General features: G+C 39.9%; 1 protein-coding gene across 1 annotated transcript in view; it reads left to right on the forward strand.

Moving 5' to 3' along the window:
• Window positions 1–7,045: 7,045 nt before the first annotated feature.
• Window positions 7,046–16,213, forward strand: part of LNPEP (leucyl and cystinyl aminopeptidase) — a 91,734-nt gene continuing 82,566 nt past the window's right edge. Inside the window, exon 1 of the mRNA XM_063084053.1 lies at window positions 7,046–8,236. Within this exon, the coding sequence (XP_062940123.1) occupies window positions 8,218–8,236 (19 nt within the window). The 5' untranslated portion in view covers window positions 7,046–8,217. The remainder of the gene's footprint in view (window positions 8,237–16,213) is intronic.

Here is a 16,213-nt window from a genome sequence, read left to right on the forward strand (position 1 = left end):
CCTACCATAAATTTTCAGGTTTTTAATTCCCTTCTTTTTAGGTTCTTATGTAATACAATATTGAATACATTTGCAATTTCTAGGCTTCTTAAAAACTGAATACACAAAATAGCAATTTTTTAATTTGATGAGAATATGAAAATTACTGTGCCAATAATGTCTTGACGAATAAATCGTTTTTAAAAAATAAATATATTGTATTTATTAGTGTGGAATTTCAGAAGATTTTTGGTCGATGTCAGGCCACCAACGCCAACTCATACTTGGATAAAGTGAGTTTTACTTTCTTTTACCTGGAATGAACAAATAAGGTGTGAATGTTACATATGATCATGAAATATATGGGGTGAGCAGAAACGACTCCTCCAGTCCTTTCTCACTCTTCACAAGACTCAGTGAGAATTTTGAGGTTTCAGGAGCCCACTGAGACTGACAAATCTTCCAGATCATGGGAGCCCAGAACCAATGCCTTGCTCTCTTGCAGGCTTTGTGTGGGGCAGAGGGCACGTCAGCTAAGAGTCCAACTTACCACCATGATAAGGAATTTCTTGTCCTACGTCATATACATACTTCTGCATTTCATTCTTTGCTGTGTCATTGAGACTTTTGGAAGTTCCAGAGAAGCAGCAGCAAATCTGGCCAGAAACTACTACAAGGGATCCTGATTTTCTGAGGAAAGTTCCTGGGATTTTTTGGTTTTTTATTTTCTATTTTGTGTTTTATTCCACCCCTCAAACTGCATGGGGGCTAGTTTTCCACCTGAACACTGTCTACCAAACACAAGCGGGTTTAAAATGGCCACATTTTTACTCTGCAACTTTCCTTGTCTTGTATTCATTATTAACCCTCTTTCTTCCATTTAACCATGTATAACTGTTTCTCATTTCAGTGTATAATGGTTTACAACTTTTAGGTTTACAGACCTTAAACCAATCATGTATTAGGCTGTCTGCTTCCAGAATCTTAATCTCAGCAAAACTATGTCTCCAAATCATAAGGAAGAAAGGATGAAAAGGATGTGAAAGAAGTGGCTTTGCTGGATGAAAGTGTATGTGTATTTATATAATCTTATATTTTAATAGTTCGTGCTGGATTATTTTCCTGAGACAGGTGGTTAATTCACTTTCTTCTTACCCCTATATTCTGTACTTGTCAGTATCAGATGTTAATCTATCCCTAGTAATACTTACCACTATAAAGTACCGTTTCTCCTGAGATTTACATAGCTATGCCACGTCTGTAGTTTCTTTGAATCTTTCTGTATCTTTTAGTTTTAGATGAGCCTTTTGTAAACAGACTATACCTGAATTTTGTTTTTCCTATTATGCTCCTCAATTTGGGTAGGCTCTGGGATTTGTCATCGGACCCCAGCATTCTCAAAGGCATAAAAAGCAGAAGTTTCAGATGCCTTCAACATGAAAGTTGGCCTCAGCCTTTGTCTTATCCTTCGGGGTCCCTGCCTTCACTTAATTTTTTATACATGAGTACTTCTTGCTAACTTTCCAGGTTGTCAATGCATTAAAACAATTTTTAAATAATTTTATTCTACAGTTATTTTTAGCAAGAAGGCTACCTAGTCTAGAATATTCCCGGAAACCATAATGATTTATTTTCCAATATGCAAATACCTAACACTTTTATATAAGAGGATCCTTAGGATGGAGATTGGTTTGTAGTCTTGAATATGTAGTGTTGATTTCTCATAAATAAGGTTGTGGGATGCCTAATACTGTATCATACTTAGGAAGCTGGCAATATAAACACATCATTTGTTAAGGATTTCAATCAGGAAATTTTCTAATATTTATGGGGAGATATAGTTAGAAAGTCTGAGAAATGCAGACTTAACTATCAATACAGAAAAACGTTTCTATTTCTCACTTCTGCAAAGTTTATTTCCCAACCATAAGTTCAAGATCTTTTGCTATTTCATTCTTTTTTTCCCAAAAGTCCTAAACTTCTACTATGCTCGCAGATAAGGTCTGGTTTTCTATTCTCAGTACATGATTCAGTAATTGTCATCTTTAGTAATTTATACACATGGTTTTCCACACTTTGAAGTTCGTGCTGTTTTCTGTTAAACTATGCCATACTTTATTCAATACGACATTTCAGGTTCATTCCTCTGCAAGGAATTCCCATATTAATGCCACCTGGAATGTCCCTCTACTCATTCAAACAATACCTTGGTTAAAATTACAAATCTCATTTTAAAGTAGGCAGAATAAATTGTCTAAGAAAAGACTTAAAAGATACACAGGACATTATTTATCAGTTTTAAAACTGTATTCCCCTTTAAAAACTGTTTTCTAATAAACTGAATTTTGAAATTCTAACATCTCTAATATTTTCAGTTGGAGGTGGGAAAAGAATAAATAGAATGCTCTTTTAAAATTTAAAAGTGAAAAGAGGCCAGGATGGGGGTGGGGAAACTTTTTCTAAATGGTAAACAATTGTCTCCATGGCATAAAGCTGCTGGCATATAATTTTATTTTTTTCCTATTCATCCCTCCAGATGTAGAGCCAAAGACTAAAAGCAGGAATCTTTTTAAAAAGGCTTTTTAGCTGTTATGGGTAAACAGGTAATAAGACTGAGCTCAAAGGGATAGAAGAAAAGGTCTGGTCTGAAACAACTGTGCACAATGTATCTGAACCAGACAGAACACACAGTCAGACCTTCAGTCCTGGACGAGTTAATTCAACTCACACTTAGGTACTGAATTAGGGTTACTTAAGCAACAATAAATAAGTTGTCGGTGAATGAGCGAGGTCAGATAGCATTTAAAGATTTGTATTTGTTTATTATTGTTTTAAATTGTGTCTACAGATAATAGGTACAACACAACTAATGAAAGCACAGTTTTTTAAAAAAATGGTCTATCTTATAGAGAAGTCACTATCAGGTAGGAAAAGCATATTATTCTTCCAGTGCCTCTGGGAAGCCTAGCTGCTTGGATTTTAAGGCCAAGGAAAATAGACCAACTGTTGGCTCCTCACTGCCAGTGAGGATCTAGAAAGAAATAATACCAGCAGAGCTTGCCTTACAAATCTGAACCTAAAAAATACTGTCTAAAAAAAGGAAACCTCATAGACTTTTGTCAAAATACATTTCCCCTTATCCAGTTGCCTTTTCTTTTATAATTTCACCATTATGGTTTCACTCCTTTAGGCTAATAAAAGTAAAAATATTGAATTATAACCTATTAGTCATGCTTTAGTGCCTTTTTGTGTGTGTGTGTGTTTGTTTGTTTGTTAATCCTTATTTCTTTACAACTAACTGAGAAAAGAATGCTGAGGAGAAAAAGAGAACCCTGAAACTGGAAGAGTGGCTTGGGGGTTGGATTCTGGAATGTGGGCAATAGCGCAGAAAGTACTGATTGGTTAGGAAGGTTGGAAGGGCAGTATCTTTCACTTACTCAAGATGTTATAGACAGATGTCAGTTGTTAAATATTTGTTGACTGTAAAGCAGTACCTGAAAGTGAGAAAGGAAAATAGAACTTGGGACCAAGGAGAACTCAGAGACAAGCTTACCAAGCAGTTTTGCCTCTGGCTGATTCTGCTAGAACATGGTCTGGTCATATATGTCTGTGTCATGTATTATACATTATGTATATATCCTGCGTGCACATCCTAATTGGCCCAATAGATTGTAAGCACCTTAAAAGCAAAGCTTTAGCTCCTGTTTTTAGATCACTTTGGTGCTCTGCACAGCATGGGCCCTCCAAAAATGTTGCTGACTGACAGCCTTTGTTAGCAGCCTGATGAGAAAGAAAGCACCTGAGTAAGCTGAGAGGCAGCCAAGAATCACAGTCAAGTGTAATTTTCTGCATAAACATTACAAGACCTTCTCATGCTAAAAAACAAAAAGCTGAAGGGCACATTTTATGGGAGTGAACCTTAGGCTCTATTTCAGCATAGCTGTAAGAAATAAAGAAAAAGGAAAACTAAATCAGAATTTTCAGGAGTATGAGCATCTCCCTAGAAAGAGCAGGTCAGTCAAAAATTCTTTCTAGAGATAATTTCTAAAAATGTCTTTTATATCTTCTGACTTTTACGGAAGAGGGCCTTTGAGTGGTTTTCATGGCTGTAGCTGGGCCTATCATCCCTGTCGCTTCCTAGCCTAGGAAGGCCCCATCAAATTGCTCACACACAAAATAGTAAAGTGGAGAGAGAGAAGTTGGATTCTTGATGAGGTTGGGGAGCTGTGACTGAAGATTGTCTTATCTCTGGATTTGTTTTGTGAAATGATGAATTTCCTTATTATTTAAACTAGTTTGATCTGGGCTTTCGGTTTTTGTTGTGCAAAGCATCTGAACTAGTATCCAACTGTGCCTTCTTAATAATATAACCTTTCACTTTATTTGGCTGAATTTTTTCACTAATGTTTAAGCTCTTCAAGAACTCTGTTGGATAATTATTCTGCTTTCTTTCATGCTTTAAACACTTCTTAATTAGATATAACTTCAAACATTTCTAATTAACGCAAAGTGTGTGCTGCAACTGGGTTATGGAAATAATAACATATTGACTCCTGTCCTTAGGGTGGCTGGAAACCTCATGGTTGCCATCCTTGTCCTGGCAGCAAGCAGCTTTCTTTATTTATGCAAGAGTGCTGAACAAATAACATTTTCAAATGTTTGCACTGATTTAATGTATTGCTTATTGCTTATTTTAGAATAATTAGAAAGACTAATAGTGCTAAACCCAAATTTGATATGGAACGTCAATTAATTAAATTGGAATATCAGTTAAAAAATTCATGGAATAACTTTCTAGTAATCTGAAGTTAGCTATATTTCTCTTTCCTTGTGAGAATAGGGAGGCAATAGCAAACTCCAGAGCACTGGTTTAGAAGACAGATGACCTGAGTTTCAGTCCATGTCTGCCCCTGGACAGTGATTAAATCATCTACCTTCTCTAGACTGCAGTTCCCTCATCTGTTAAATGTGAGGCTTGGATTAGCTAACCTATGGGAGACCAAGAGCTTTATTTTGATAAAAGATATTGCTATATTTGTTGGTTATCAAGTTTGTTGGTTCTTCATAAATAAATGCTGTTTGTTATTCAGGGTGCTCATATATTCCTTTCATGCTATTTGTTATAAGTTATAATTAGCCTTTGAATTATTGGTTTTCAAATGTCAAATGGTAGACAGCAATGATTCTGAAAATAGTAGATGGGTATAGTAGATAATGTCAGACTATTTCCTCTGATAATGAATAGTAACTTCACAGTAATTTAAAGTGCTATATACCCTTAAACCAAAGAGGAAGTTCTGTGTGGGAGGATAGGAGGGTTCAAAGAGAAAAACATAATAAGTTTCAGTAATGTATTTGGGAAGTCAGGCTCCCTCAAAAGGCTTTATGAAGTCAAATGTAAAATAGTATCTAACAAAACAAAACAAAATTCACTATTACTCTCTTGAGGGTAGATAGGATCCTGAGACTTTTTAGTTTTGTTTACTCTTTTTACCTTCAATACAAAATCACAAGTCTTTAAGTGATTCCTAATGTGTGTGTGTGTGTGTGTGTGTGTGTGTGTGTGTGTGTGTGTGTGTGTGTGTGTGTGTGTGTGTGTAGGAATGGGAGGGGTGCAAGGCAAGAAATTGGCAAACAAATTGCCACTTTGTCAAAGAAATGTCAGAAAGATGTGATGATCTATCTGTATTTGCTGGTGCAATGGTGAAACATTTTTATTAAAAGTCTCTGAGGAGTTGAGGTATTTAAAACAAAACACAAGATAGCGTGTTTCACACTTGAAAGCATGATAGACTGTAGCTTACAGGTGAGGTGAGGTGAGGTGAGGTGATTTAACAAGTTGTAGAGTTTTAAATATCTCTAAGTGCTTCGGCGACATAAATAACTCCAAAGTAGGATGACATGACCTAAAATATAGGAAGAGCCTCTTATTTAAGTAATACAATATATGGGGTCGTTTTAACAAAATCCATCTCTGCATATACTGTATAAACATCTGAACCGGGATACATCAGTCCTTACATTCACTTTGTTTTTGGTTCTGAGGTACCCTTACAGGGCGTCAGCCTAAGGGTTCTGATTATCTTTCACACAGTGGGGAGAGAGCAGCTCTGATATATTATATGATACAAACATTTTCTCTGTACTGATCACAAACACACCATTCAATATTGATATATTCACTGGAAGGATTTTCAACATTGGAAGTGAACTAGAACTCTAAATACCATTGCATTCATTCATTTATTCATTCAAAATTACGTACTGCATTCTTATCCTGACATCAGGATATGAAAAAGGTAATAACCCTGCCCTCATGGAGGTTGCATTCTTGAGAGAGAGATGATAATAATGAAATAACACACCAAAAACATTGTTTTGGGCAGTGATGACAGCTGTGAAGAAAATAGGGCAGGGCCAAGAGTTGACCGTGTCTCTGGAAATTTTAGATGTGTGGTTTGAGAAGGGTTCCCTGCAGAGGTGACATTTGAGCTGAGACCTAAATGGCAAGAAGGAATCAGCAGGCAAAGTACCAAGCAGAAGGAACAGTTCTCGTAGGAGGAACATGTAAAAGGAATGATTAACAATGCTAGATGAAATTTGGCGACTTCCAGGAACAGCATGATGGCCTCTGTGGCCAAAGCATGGTAAGCTCCTGTGTTGATTATCGCAGAGTTGGGTAAGCAGTTTCGCTTTTATTCTAAGTACAATTGATAGCCATTGGAAGTTTTAAAGCGGGGGTGAGAAGTGGAGGATGTAATACAACTGACATCTTAAAATTCGACATTGCACTTCGATTTTACTCCTTTGAAACCTTACTTCTAATTCCCGTGCTGATCAAACAACATCCAACCGTCCCTGTTTGCCCCGGCTGTTTGCCCTTGGCCCTGCTTGTTTGCACCCGACGCCCTGCTATTGACAGCCTCACCGGAGCGTGTGACGGTTGGCAAGGCATAGTCTCAGCCCGAGCCAAGTCGCTGCAGGGGCCTGGGCTGCGGAAGGGGGGGAGGGAGAGGAGGCGGCGGCGATGTGCACACCGAGAAAGGGATGAGGAAGCGGGCCCCGACTATCCTCCCCAGAGCTCAAGGGGCCCCGGGCGGTTCCGTCCTGGGCTAACGCGATTTGGCAGTGGAAACAATGGTGGCTCGGGGCCGGAGGCTATGGCGCGAGTGCTGGGAGGCAGGGGAGACTAAGGAAGTTTTGGCTTGTCCGGCCTAGCGCCGCGGGGCCTGGCCGCGGACTCCGAAGACGGCAACCCCGGGAACCGCAGGTGTTGATTTAAGACTCGAGCAGGCGGGCCTTCTGCCCACATTCTGCGGCACCAGAGCCCGGGCCGGTGGCTCCGGCGCCGGATTTTGTCATCCTCCCGGCATCTAGAGGCTGTGCCCCGAGCTGCCTGCCCAGGGACAGGACCCTGGGGCGCGCTCGGCCCCGCGGGGCTCCCCGCCCTGCCTTCCGTCTCCACTTCACCGACAGCTGGGGACCATTTTGCTGCGGGCAGGCCCAACGGCGTCTACTCTCTCCGGCCTTGGAGCTGTAAGCTCCCCTGGAGCCAGTCTCCCCAGGGAAAGCAACACTTCGCGGTCCGGACAGCGTCCTTCGCCTGCAGGTTCCTGCTCTGCCTTCTGATCTTGGTTTCAGTGGCACCTCCTCAGCGAGGCCTCTCCTCACCACGCCATCAGAATTGGCTACCCACTCTTTCTCCATCACACCGCCCAGATTTAATGCGCAGCGGCGCACTGATTTCACTGTCGTGTGTCTTCTGTTTGTTTATTGTCTCTGGAATGTCTGCTCCATGGGACAGGGACCGTGTTTTTCTGGCGCAGTGCGGGTGTCGCTGCGCCCGGGACCGGGCGGGACACACCAAGCCGTCACACTCGCTGAATGACTGATCCGGGTTCGCAGTTCTGGAGAGCACCGCAGCCTCTGGCCTTTCCGGCAGGGGCGGGGCTCGTCCTGGCCCCGCCCCCAGCCCTTACCCGCTCCTCCCCCGCCTCTCCGTAAAGTCCTCAGGCGCTGAGCAGTGTTTCTTGCTCTAGCCGCCCTCGCTCTTTCTGCAGCCGCCGCGAAAACCCGGAACGGCGGAATCCCAGAGCGGCGGAGGGGCGCCGCCCCGCGCGGCACCTCCCAGACAGCCCTCGGAGGCCGCGCTGGGCATGCTCAGTCGGCAGGGCCGCTTCAGCTCTCGGAGTAGGAAGCTCGGGCGCTTCGGCTGTGAGGAGCCGCGGTGGGGGGAAAATGGAGCCCTTCACCAATGGTGAGTGGGTGGCCCAAGGCGCCCGGACGAGGGCTCTCTGGGGCCCAGAGGACCTTGGGCAGTCGTGACAGAGGGGGTTGGGCTGCAGTCGCCCCCACGGCGGGTTTCCCACGAGGGCTGGGGGGCGGTGGAAGGGGGAACGCGGGAGGCAGTTGAAGGCTGTGGGACCTGGCGTGAAGGTCAGCGCCGCCGCCAGCCCGGGGTGCGGCCGGGTGGGCGAGCCGCAAAGTTTGGGCTTCGGTGCACAGAGGAGGGGGCAGCGGGAAAGTTGGCAGCTCGGGTTTGCCCCGGAGAAGGCGTCGGCCCCGACTCTCGGGCAGGAAGGGTTAAGCTGCGGCCGCTGCCAAACCCAACTTCTGAGGTGCGCCGGGAGCTGTCCCGCTGCCCTTCAACGAGTTGCCGGAGTGACTTTTCCTAATAGGGAGGGGTGGGGGTGAGAGGCTTGGCAGGCTAATTTAGTGGGAGGAAGGGAAACTTGCCGAAAGGCTTGCTCACCCCAGCTCGGTGCCGCGGAGGTGCCTTCCTGAATTGTCACCCTCCGGTCTGTTGTTGAGGCTCTCTGCAAGGCGATCGAGCTTCCTTGCACTGGCTCCGGATAAGATCAGTTTCCCAGCCGAAGACTCATTAAATATCAAGAGTCCGTTACGGTGATATCACAATGTTACATGAGGCGAGGGTCAAAGAAGGAGCCTGTACCCTGCTCACAGCTACAGCCCTTTACTGAATGGAGAGATTAAATCCCACCCTGGTTAAAAGGATGGCTTTTGTTTGGACCAGGAGTGCCAGATTAAATCCCGCCCTGGTTAAAACGATGGCTTTTGTTTGGACCAGGAGTGCCGGAGTTACAATGCAGGGGTGAGATGTCTTACCGTTTTGCGGCGGGAAGGTTTCGATTCCCTTTTAGGATAGAAAGTAGGAAAACTGCTAATACTAATATTGGAGACTACACGCTAAAATTTGGGGATTCGCTCAGTTGACATGTATTTTCCTGCGGGTGGTTGGTTACTTCAAATAGAGTATCCCGGTAATAGGAGCCAAAGTCTATCCCTGTTGGGGTAGGTTAGTTGCCACCCAAGAGACAGAGACATTGTGCAACCCCTGCCAGACTTTGTTGTGTGCTGTGCTTTGTTCACGGGGCTGCGAACTGCCCATTATATTCTCCCTATCCCTAATTCAGAATCTTTTTTCTATTGCCATTTTTCTGTCTGTACTGCTTAATTATGCTTAATAATGGCAACTTTAATTCTGAGTTTTCTTTCTCATTGAGGTTCTATTTGTAACTACAAAGGCTCTGAGAATAGTCTGGTACATAGTTACTCAGAGGAAGATTCTGGTTGAACGTAACCATGCAGACTATCTAGTACTCAGAGTAAAATATGTTTAATACAACTCGTTAAATCCTTGCAAAGGAATATTCCAAAGTTTATTTTTTGCTCTAGGTAGAATGCTTGGAATTCTATGTTTGTAGGATTTTAAATGAAAAATTTCTTATAAATTTGAAGTCTCCACAGCGAGGCTGAGTCACCCTTTTAGTCAAGATTAATGCTAGCTGATTTGCTGAACCTTTGCCTATAAAATTAAAGTATATTCTCAAGTCTTAAAATTGGAATCTTTTCTGTGCTCATAGAATATGCTTCTCTAGATGTGAATATTTGCAAATTGTCATATTTGGGAGGACAATGGAAAAATTCCAGAGCATAGAACAAAAAAGAAGCGATGCTTTAACTTTCATATAGGAAATTGGATTTCTAAGCCTTTTCTGTCTTCCAGATTTTCAGAGGCAGTTTGGCAATGCTTTTTGGAGACTTAGCTAGGGTCCTTTTATAAGGAAAATAGAAACTACAACATCTAAAGTCAACAAGAAGTTAGATTCTAGCAATTTGAGGTGCTTTTCAGGTTTCAGGTGGACTGCTTTAACTTTCATATAGGAAATTGGATTTCTAAGCCTTTTCTGTCTTCCAGATTTTCAGAGGCAGTTTGGCAATGCATTCACTCCTTGGAGACTTAGCTAGGGTCCTTTTATAAGGAAAATAGAAACTACAACATCTAAAGTCAACAAGAAGTTAGATTCTAGCAATTTGAGGTGCTTTTCAGGTTTCAGGTGGACTATTTATTTCAAAATGTTTGAAGGATCGCTGTAGAATTTTCTAGTGTCTTCAACATGACATGGTATAGTGGAAAATGTTTTATCTTTGTAATCCTTTTGCGTATTAAAATATGCATATATAGGTGCAGAGTATTTCATGATCCATAGAATTTATGATTGCAGGATTTATCAAGCTTGGTATTGGCTTTTGTTAAACATTCATCCTCTTAATAAAATCTTTCCCACTTAATGCTTTCTCATATATCCCTGTTTATGGAGAGAGGTGTGGGAGCTTAACTGAAAGTTTCAATAATTCAGGAGCACATATCTTTCAGTTAAAACCTTGTCAATGATTTCACCCTCTGACCTATGAATTTGTAAAGAAATTGAATTTAGTTTCTATCTTGTCTTTCTGGCCTTCAGGACTCATCTATTCCAATAGGGCTCTCTATAGTTTCTTTGTTTTCTGTCAAAAGTTGCTACTGGTATGGGGCATTTTTCTTGGTTCCATCTGTCTGCTGATAATGGATTCATCTGATGAACATCTTTTGTTAACCTGTCCAGGTAACATAGTGCTGCAACCCATTTAAAATGCATATCTCAGAAAGGGCTTGTAAGGATGGACCTTAGTACCTGGAGTTCCTATTTGGCTCAGGAGATATTTTTGGCCTTGCCCTTGGGTGGGACTCCTGACTACTATGCTGAAGATTGGACATCCAGTCTAGCTTTGGATCTTTGGTGACTTTTTTATGGGAAGAGAGGTGTGCTGGACCAGTACTTGCTATTGGTTTGGTAATAGCTATTGTGTCCGTTTAGGCAGGTGGAGGTAAAACTATTAGGAAATAGTGAATTATATATTACAAAAAAAAAAAAAAATTGGCAACTATCTAGGTTTTTTGATAGAGGTACTAAATTAAGGCAAGTAATTATTTGATGTCTGTCTAGCTTTGTTTGTCCTTATTTGCATGCAGGGTTGGGATATTTCAGAATAACTTAAATTCAGGTTAAGAAATGCAAATACCAGGGACACACCCTCAGAATTTGATATAGGGGGTCTGAGGTTGGGCCTAGAAATCTGTAACTTCACTTTGAGGATACTAGGAGTGTTCACTAGAAGGGAGCTATTGGGAAGTTTATTAGGTAGGCAAATTCAGGATTTGGAAACATATTGATGAAGAAGGATTAATTTTCCTGCTGTCATATATGTGTGTGTGTGTGTGTGTGTTTCTGTGTATATATGTGTGTGTGTGTGTATGTTGTCTATACTTTCTAGTTTGTGGTATCGTCTAAAGTAAATCTAGAGGTTGGAAAAGCACTGGTATTTTGAAGTCCTAGAACTGAAAACATAATTTAAACAGTTGGCCTTTTTTTTCATTATGAACATAGCCCCCATGAATCATTTTATTACTACAGCCCAATACACAATCAAATAAGGGGGACTTCTTTTCTTACAAAATTATTATCCAGTTGAAAGTGTTTTTCAGCTTCCAAAATGGGAAGTCTGGACAACAAATTAGATACTTGAGGGTTGTACGGCAGTATAAAATTGTGATTTTATCTTTACCTTACAAATAACAGTTCTATAGGTATGCATATTTTTCTTAAAAAATCCTTTTAGCATGATGTTTCAAAAACATGAGCTTACCAGATATTTTTTAATATATCTTTTTCTTTTGTTGAGTGATAAATTACCACATGGAGAGAAACCCCTTAAGAAATGGAAGCTCATAGTTGTTTTGTGTAATGGAATATGAGCATACTTCAAAAAGTTCATGGAAAAATTGAAATCGAAAGGTAATAGCAAATCTTTCCATGAATTTTTAGAAGTACCCTCATATAAGTTAAATTTTGTTTTTATCCTGTCTTAAGTTTTTTGTTTCAGTTGGGGGAAATAGGACTATATAAGAATTGAATGTAAGCTCATTAACAGTTTAAGGTTGAGGCTGCGACTAGAAACCAATTCAGTTTTTTACTGAAGAGTAGTGATACAAAAGTTCTTTGCTATTACTTATAAATTTCCAAAAAAGTGTGTCTTGAGACAGGACTAAAAACCAGCATATTTTATTAACTGTTATAACCCGTGATTATTATTTATCTATAGGTGATCCTTGAGAACTCAGCCTGAAAGATAAAAAACTAGAAAGATTGGTTATAAGGAAATTATCACATAGAAAATGTGAGGGGTAATTTCCTGCTCAGTAATTCAGTGAGACGTCAACATTTGAATGCTCACTTTAATTTTAAGACTTTCTGGTAAACACAATTAGAAAACAAAAACAAAATCACCCACAAACCTGTCATCAGATAATGCTAACCTAAATAAGAAGAGTGAATCAGAAGAATCTAATTTTGTTTTCATGCTAATATAAAAACATGGAAATATAGAAGAAATAAAAAAGCAATAAAGCTTTGTCTAAGACATTATTCTAATTATGAAAGAAATGTATAGAATAGTCTTAATAACCTGTTTGTGTAGCAGTGTCACCAATAAGCTCACATTTCTACTGATTTAGTGCAATACACCTTTTTAGGAGTATTGACCTTTTTCATGAAAACATTAGGAAATCGAGATATAGGAGAATTCAGCCAAGATTACCCAGTTGGGATGGAGCTATATTAGGCATTAGGCCTGTGGTTCCTTGCAGTTGAGGACCGTGCAGCCATGTCTATCAATTAGTTACCTCATGCATTGAAAACGGTAGGAGGTTGGAGTTGAGCTAATCTAGGCCTTTCTGTAATATCATTGGACAACTAGAAAAAGTCTTTTTTTTTTTTTTTTTTTTTTTTTTAATTTGAATCCCTTTTCTGAGTGTTCACAGGAAAACAGGATTGGGAATGGAGGGAAGTTTTGGAGCACTTGTGGTAGCACAGCTCCTTTCTATCTAGTAGCCTTTGTAGAGAAGGCTGCTCATTGCCCTGGTATGTTTAGGTTTTAAATGTAACATCAAGAGTTCCTGTGTCTGTGGAAGGGTGATCAAGATTCCCTTGTAATCTGATCTATTGTCATAATCCATTTGTGATTGTCCTAGGAGCACCTGTAGGACTTCGAATCCTACAAAGATTTAGGGAAAATTGGGACTTTAGAGGAGAATCGGTGATGAAGATAAAAGAAATGAGGTGATTTGGGGGTAAAGGAGGAAGTTGATAGAGATTTTCAAAATGATCATGCCTTGAACCTTGCAAGTCTTTGGCTCAGAAATGAGCCTAGGATGGGGATGTATATGATATCTTTCAGTGTCATAAATAAATTTATGTATACCTTTATTGTCATACACAGAAATGTATGTCACACATACATTTATGTATACATTTATTGTCATTGCATAGAAATGTATGTCACACATACACATATGATATTTAAAGATAGTCATATCATACACATACACTGTGTATGATATTGAAAGATAGAGTCTAGGTTGAAAGGGGGGAATAAGGTGGGTCTGGTTGGAATAAAGGAATTGAAGGGGCAAGGGGATGAATGAGTTAAGTAAGACTGGCATTTGGAGGCCCTGGCAGGAGATAGAAAACATTTGTCAGGAATTTAATCATACTGTCTTCTTTCCTTCATAGTCAGAAAATTCATAGTAACTTGTAAGTTAGGACTGCTTACTTTCCTGAATGTTTTAGATTTCAAGAAAAAAAATGCAAAGAGTACCATAGAGCCATCCACATTTTGGTACCACTATGGTAGCAGTCACTTACTGTTCTTTATTGCTTGATTTTACTTCACTTTTCTACTGGTTCTTATGATTGCACAATAAATCATTAAATGTTTTAAAAAAATTCCAACCTTAGCATCTAAACTAGGAGGAAACCAGGTCATTTGCCAAATAAAGAAAATTCAGGCTTCCGGGGGAGTTTCAAAAAACAGTGGAGAATCAAGTTCAATTGTAGTAGACCCTCAGAAGTTATTTTCCTTCTAGTGTGTATTGCTTAATGAAGGTCCTTCTGGTCATTCCATATATTTCCAGATTGTAGTCACTAAAACAAAACATGAGTCAATTGGCTGGACTTCTCTAGATTGGGGGGTCCAAAGTCTTCTCTAGCCCTAGGTTCTATTGGGGAAGACCAAGCCAGTGATCTGGGACGAAGAGAGATAGAGAAGGCTTCCTGATGTTTCTGCAGGGAAAGCTTCTTCAACTGAGGGAACAGGACAATGGGGAATGCTGTGAGAAAAGGGTACCTCTGTGGGCTGGGTGTGCTCCTTTCCTCTTGTGGCAAATGATGACCAGGGCAGTGTTAATGACTCCCAGACAACTGCCTCAGGTGTTCTTTGGTGTCATAGAGGACATTTCTGTTGAGGAAGGAGGATTTAGGCCATGGTATCTCTCACAGCTGAAGCTGTTATTTTGTGGTGCCCAGATTTATCAAGATCATGTGTAGGAGTTTGGGCTGGTTCACCCTTGTACTTACCAGTGGTAGTTTCTCTGCTATTTAAACTGGATGCTAAGTGCCTCAGCCCTTCGGGCTACTAATGTTGTTTTTTGAGTGTCTAGACTGGGTGGCTAGATTAAGAAGACAAATCAGGTTGAGCACAGAGTGGGAATAAGAAATGTACTGCTCTGTAAAGCAGCGGCCTCACTTCCATCTATATCAATACAGGCTATTGAGAGGCTTTATAATTTACCAGTTGGAGGAAGCACACAGAAAAACAATTGAATGTAGAAAGGATGGTCTAGTGTGACTTGGGGATTAGATAATACTGTGTTGAGTTAGATATAAATAAGCACACATTCACTAAAGCGTGGCTAGCTTTATTCAAATCTACTTGTTTATTGCAGTGGAGTTCATAGTTCTGTTTTAATTAGTGGCCAATTTGGGAAATACTATTGAGGTAAAGACTTGAAGAATTCTCGCATAGGAGATTTCCCTGGCACATAATTGAATGACAATAACTATTGGTAGAAAAAAATGTGGTTACAATCCCAGCCTTTTGAATAGTCATCCTAATTTTTTAATGGGTTAATGATAAGCAAACTGACCCTCTGTCAGTTGTAAATTGATGGCAAAGTTATTGCTTTAGAGATTTAAGACTCATATAACTTAAATGTTTTAACAGTCTGTTGAGCCAGATGGAAAAGGATTTCAGGAAATTATCAGCAAAATAATATTTGGGCAGATTCATCTGAGATCAGGTCTGGCAGATTTATTCACCAGCTGAGGTATTTTCTGACTCATAAGCATTTAAAGAGTTCTTACAAATTTCCTTTGTGATCCCATTCAGTGATATGCATTCTCTGTTAAATAACTCACAGATATTCATTATGCCTATTGCCATTTTTAATTTTAACTAAGGAATTATGATAAGTTAAGATGTTCTTTTGAAACTACATCCAGTTGATGGAATTAAAAATAAACTTTTTTCATTGGGGGTAGAAGTAAGTAGAAAAAAATAATTTAAAAAAAATAAACTTTTTACCTTTAGATCTTACAAAGATATTTGCAGCTATACAGAATTACCTAAGAGATTAACAAGCATAAAATGTTCAGACACTGACAATTTCAATTGCTTTTTATAGCTAAATGTTTCTAAGAGTTGCCCTGAAGACTGAGGTTAAGGACTGTGGGACCTATATTATGAGGAAAGATTTAAAAAATACTTTGTAAGATAAAGATTGTTATTTGATTGGGGAAAAGTTTGATATAAATATAAACAGGGTAAATAATTTAGCCTAGAAAACAGAAAAGAAAATTGAAAATTGGAGCTAAAATAATTTGATTTCCCCCCAACAAGTATATTGGCTATCTTTAAAGTGAATAAAACAGCATATCCTTATGTGAATTTTGGTCATTGTTATGATGACAAATATAAGGGTAAAGCAGCCGAAGGCACTCAGTATTCACTCCTTTACTGTTTTTCTGTGTTTTTTAGTTCATGGGAGTTCATGTTA

This window comes from Cynocephalus volans, chromosome 2, assembly GCF_027409185.1.
Source record: "Cynocephalus volans isolate mCynVol1 chromosome 2, mCynVol1.pri, whole genome shotgun sequence".
In the NCBI taxonomy this organism is placed as follows: Eukaryota; Metazoa; Chordata; class Mammalia; order Dermoptera; family Cynocephalidae; genus Cynocephalus; species Cynocephalus volans.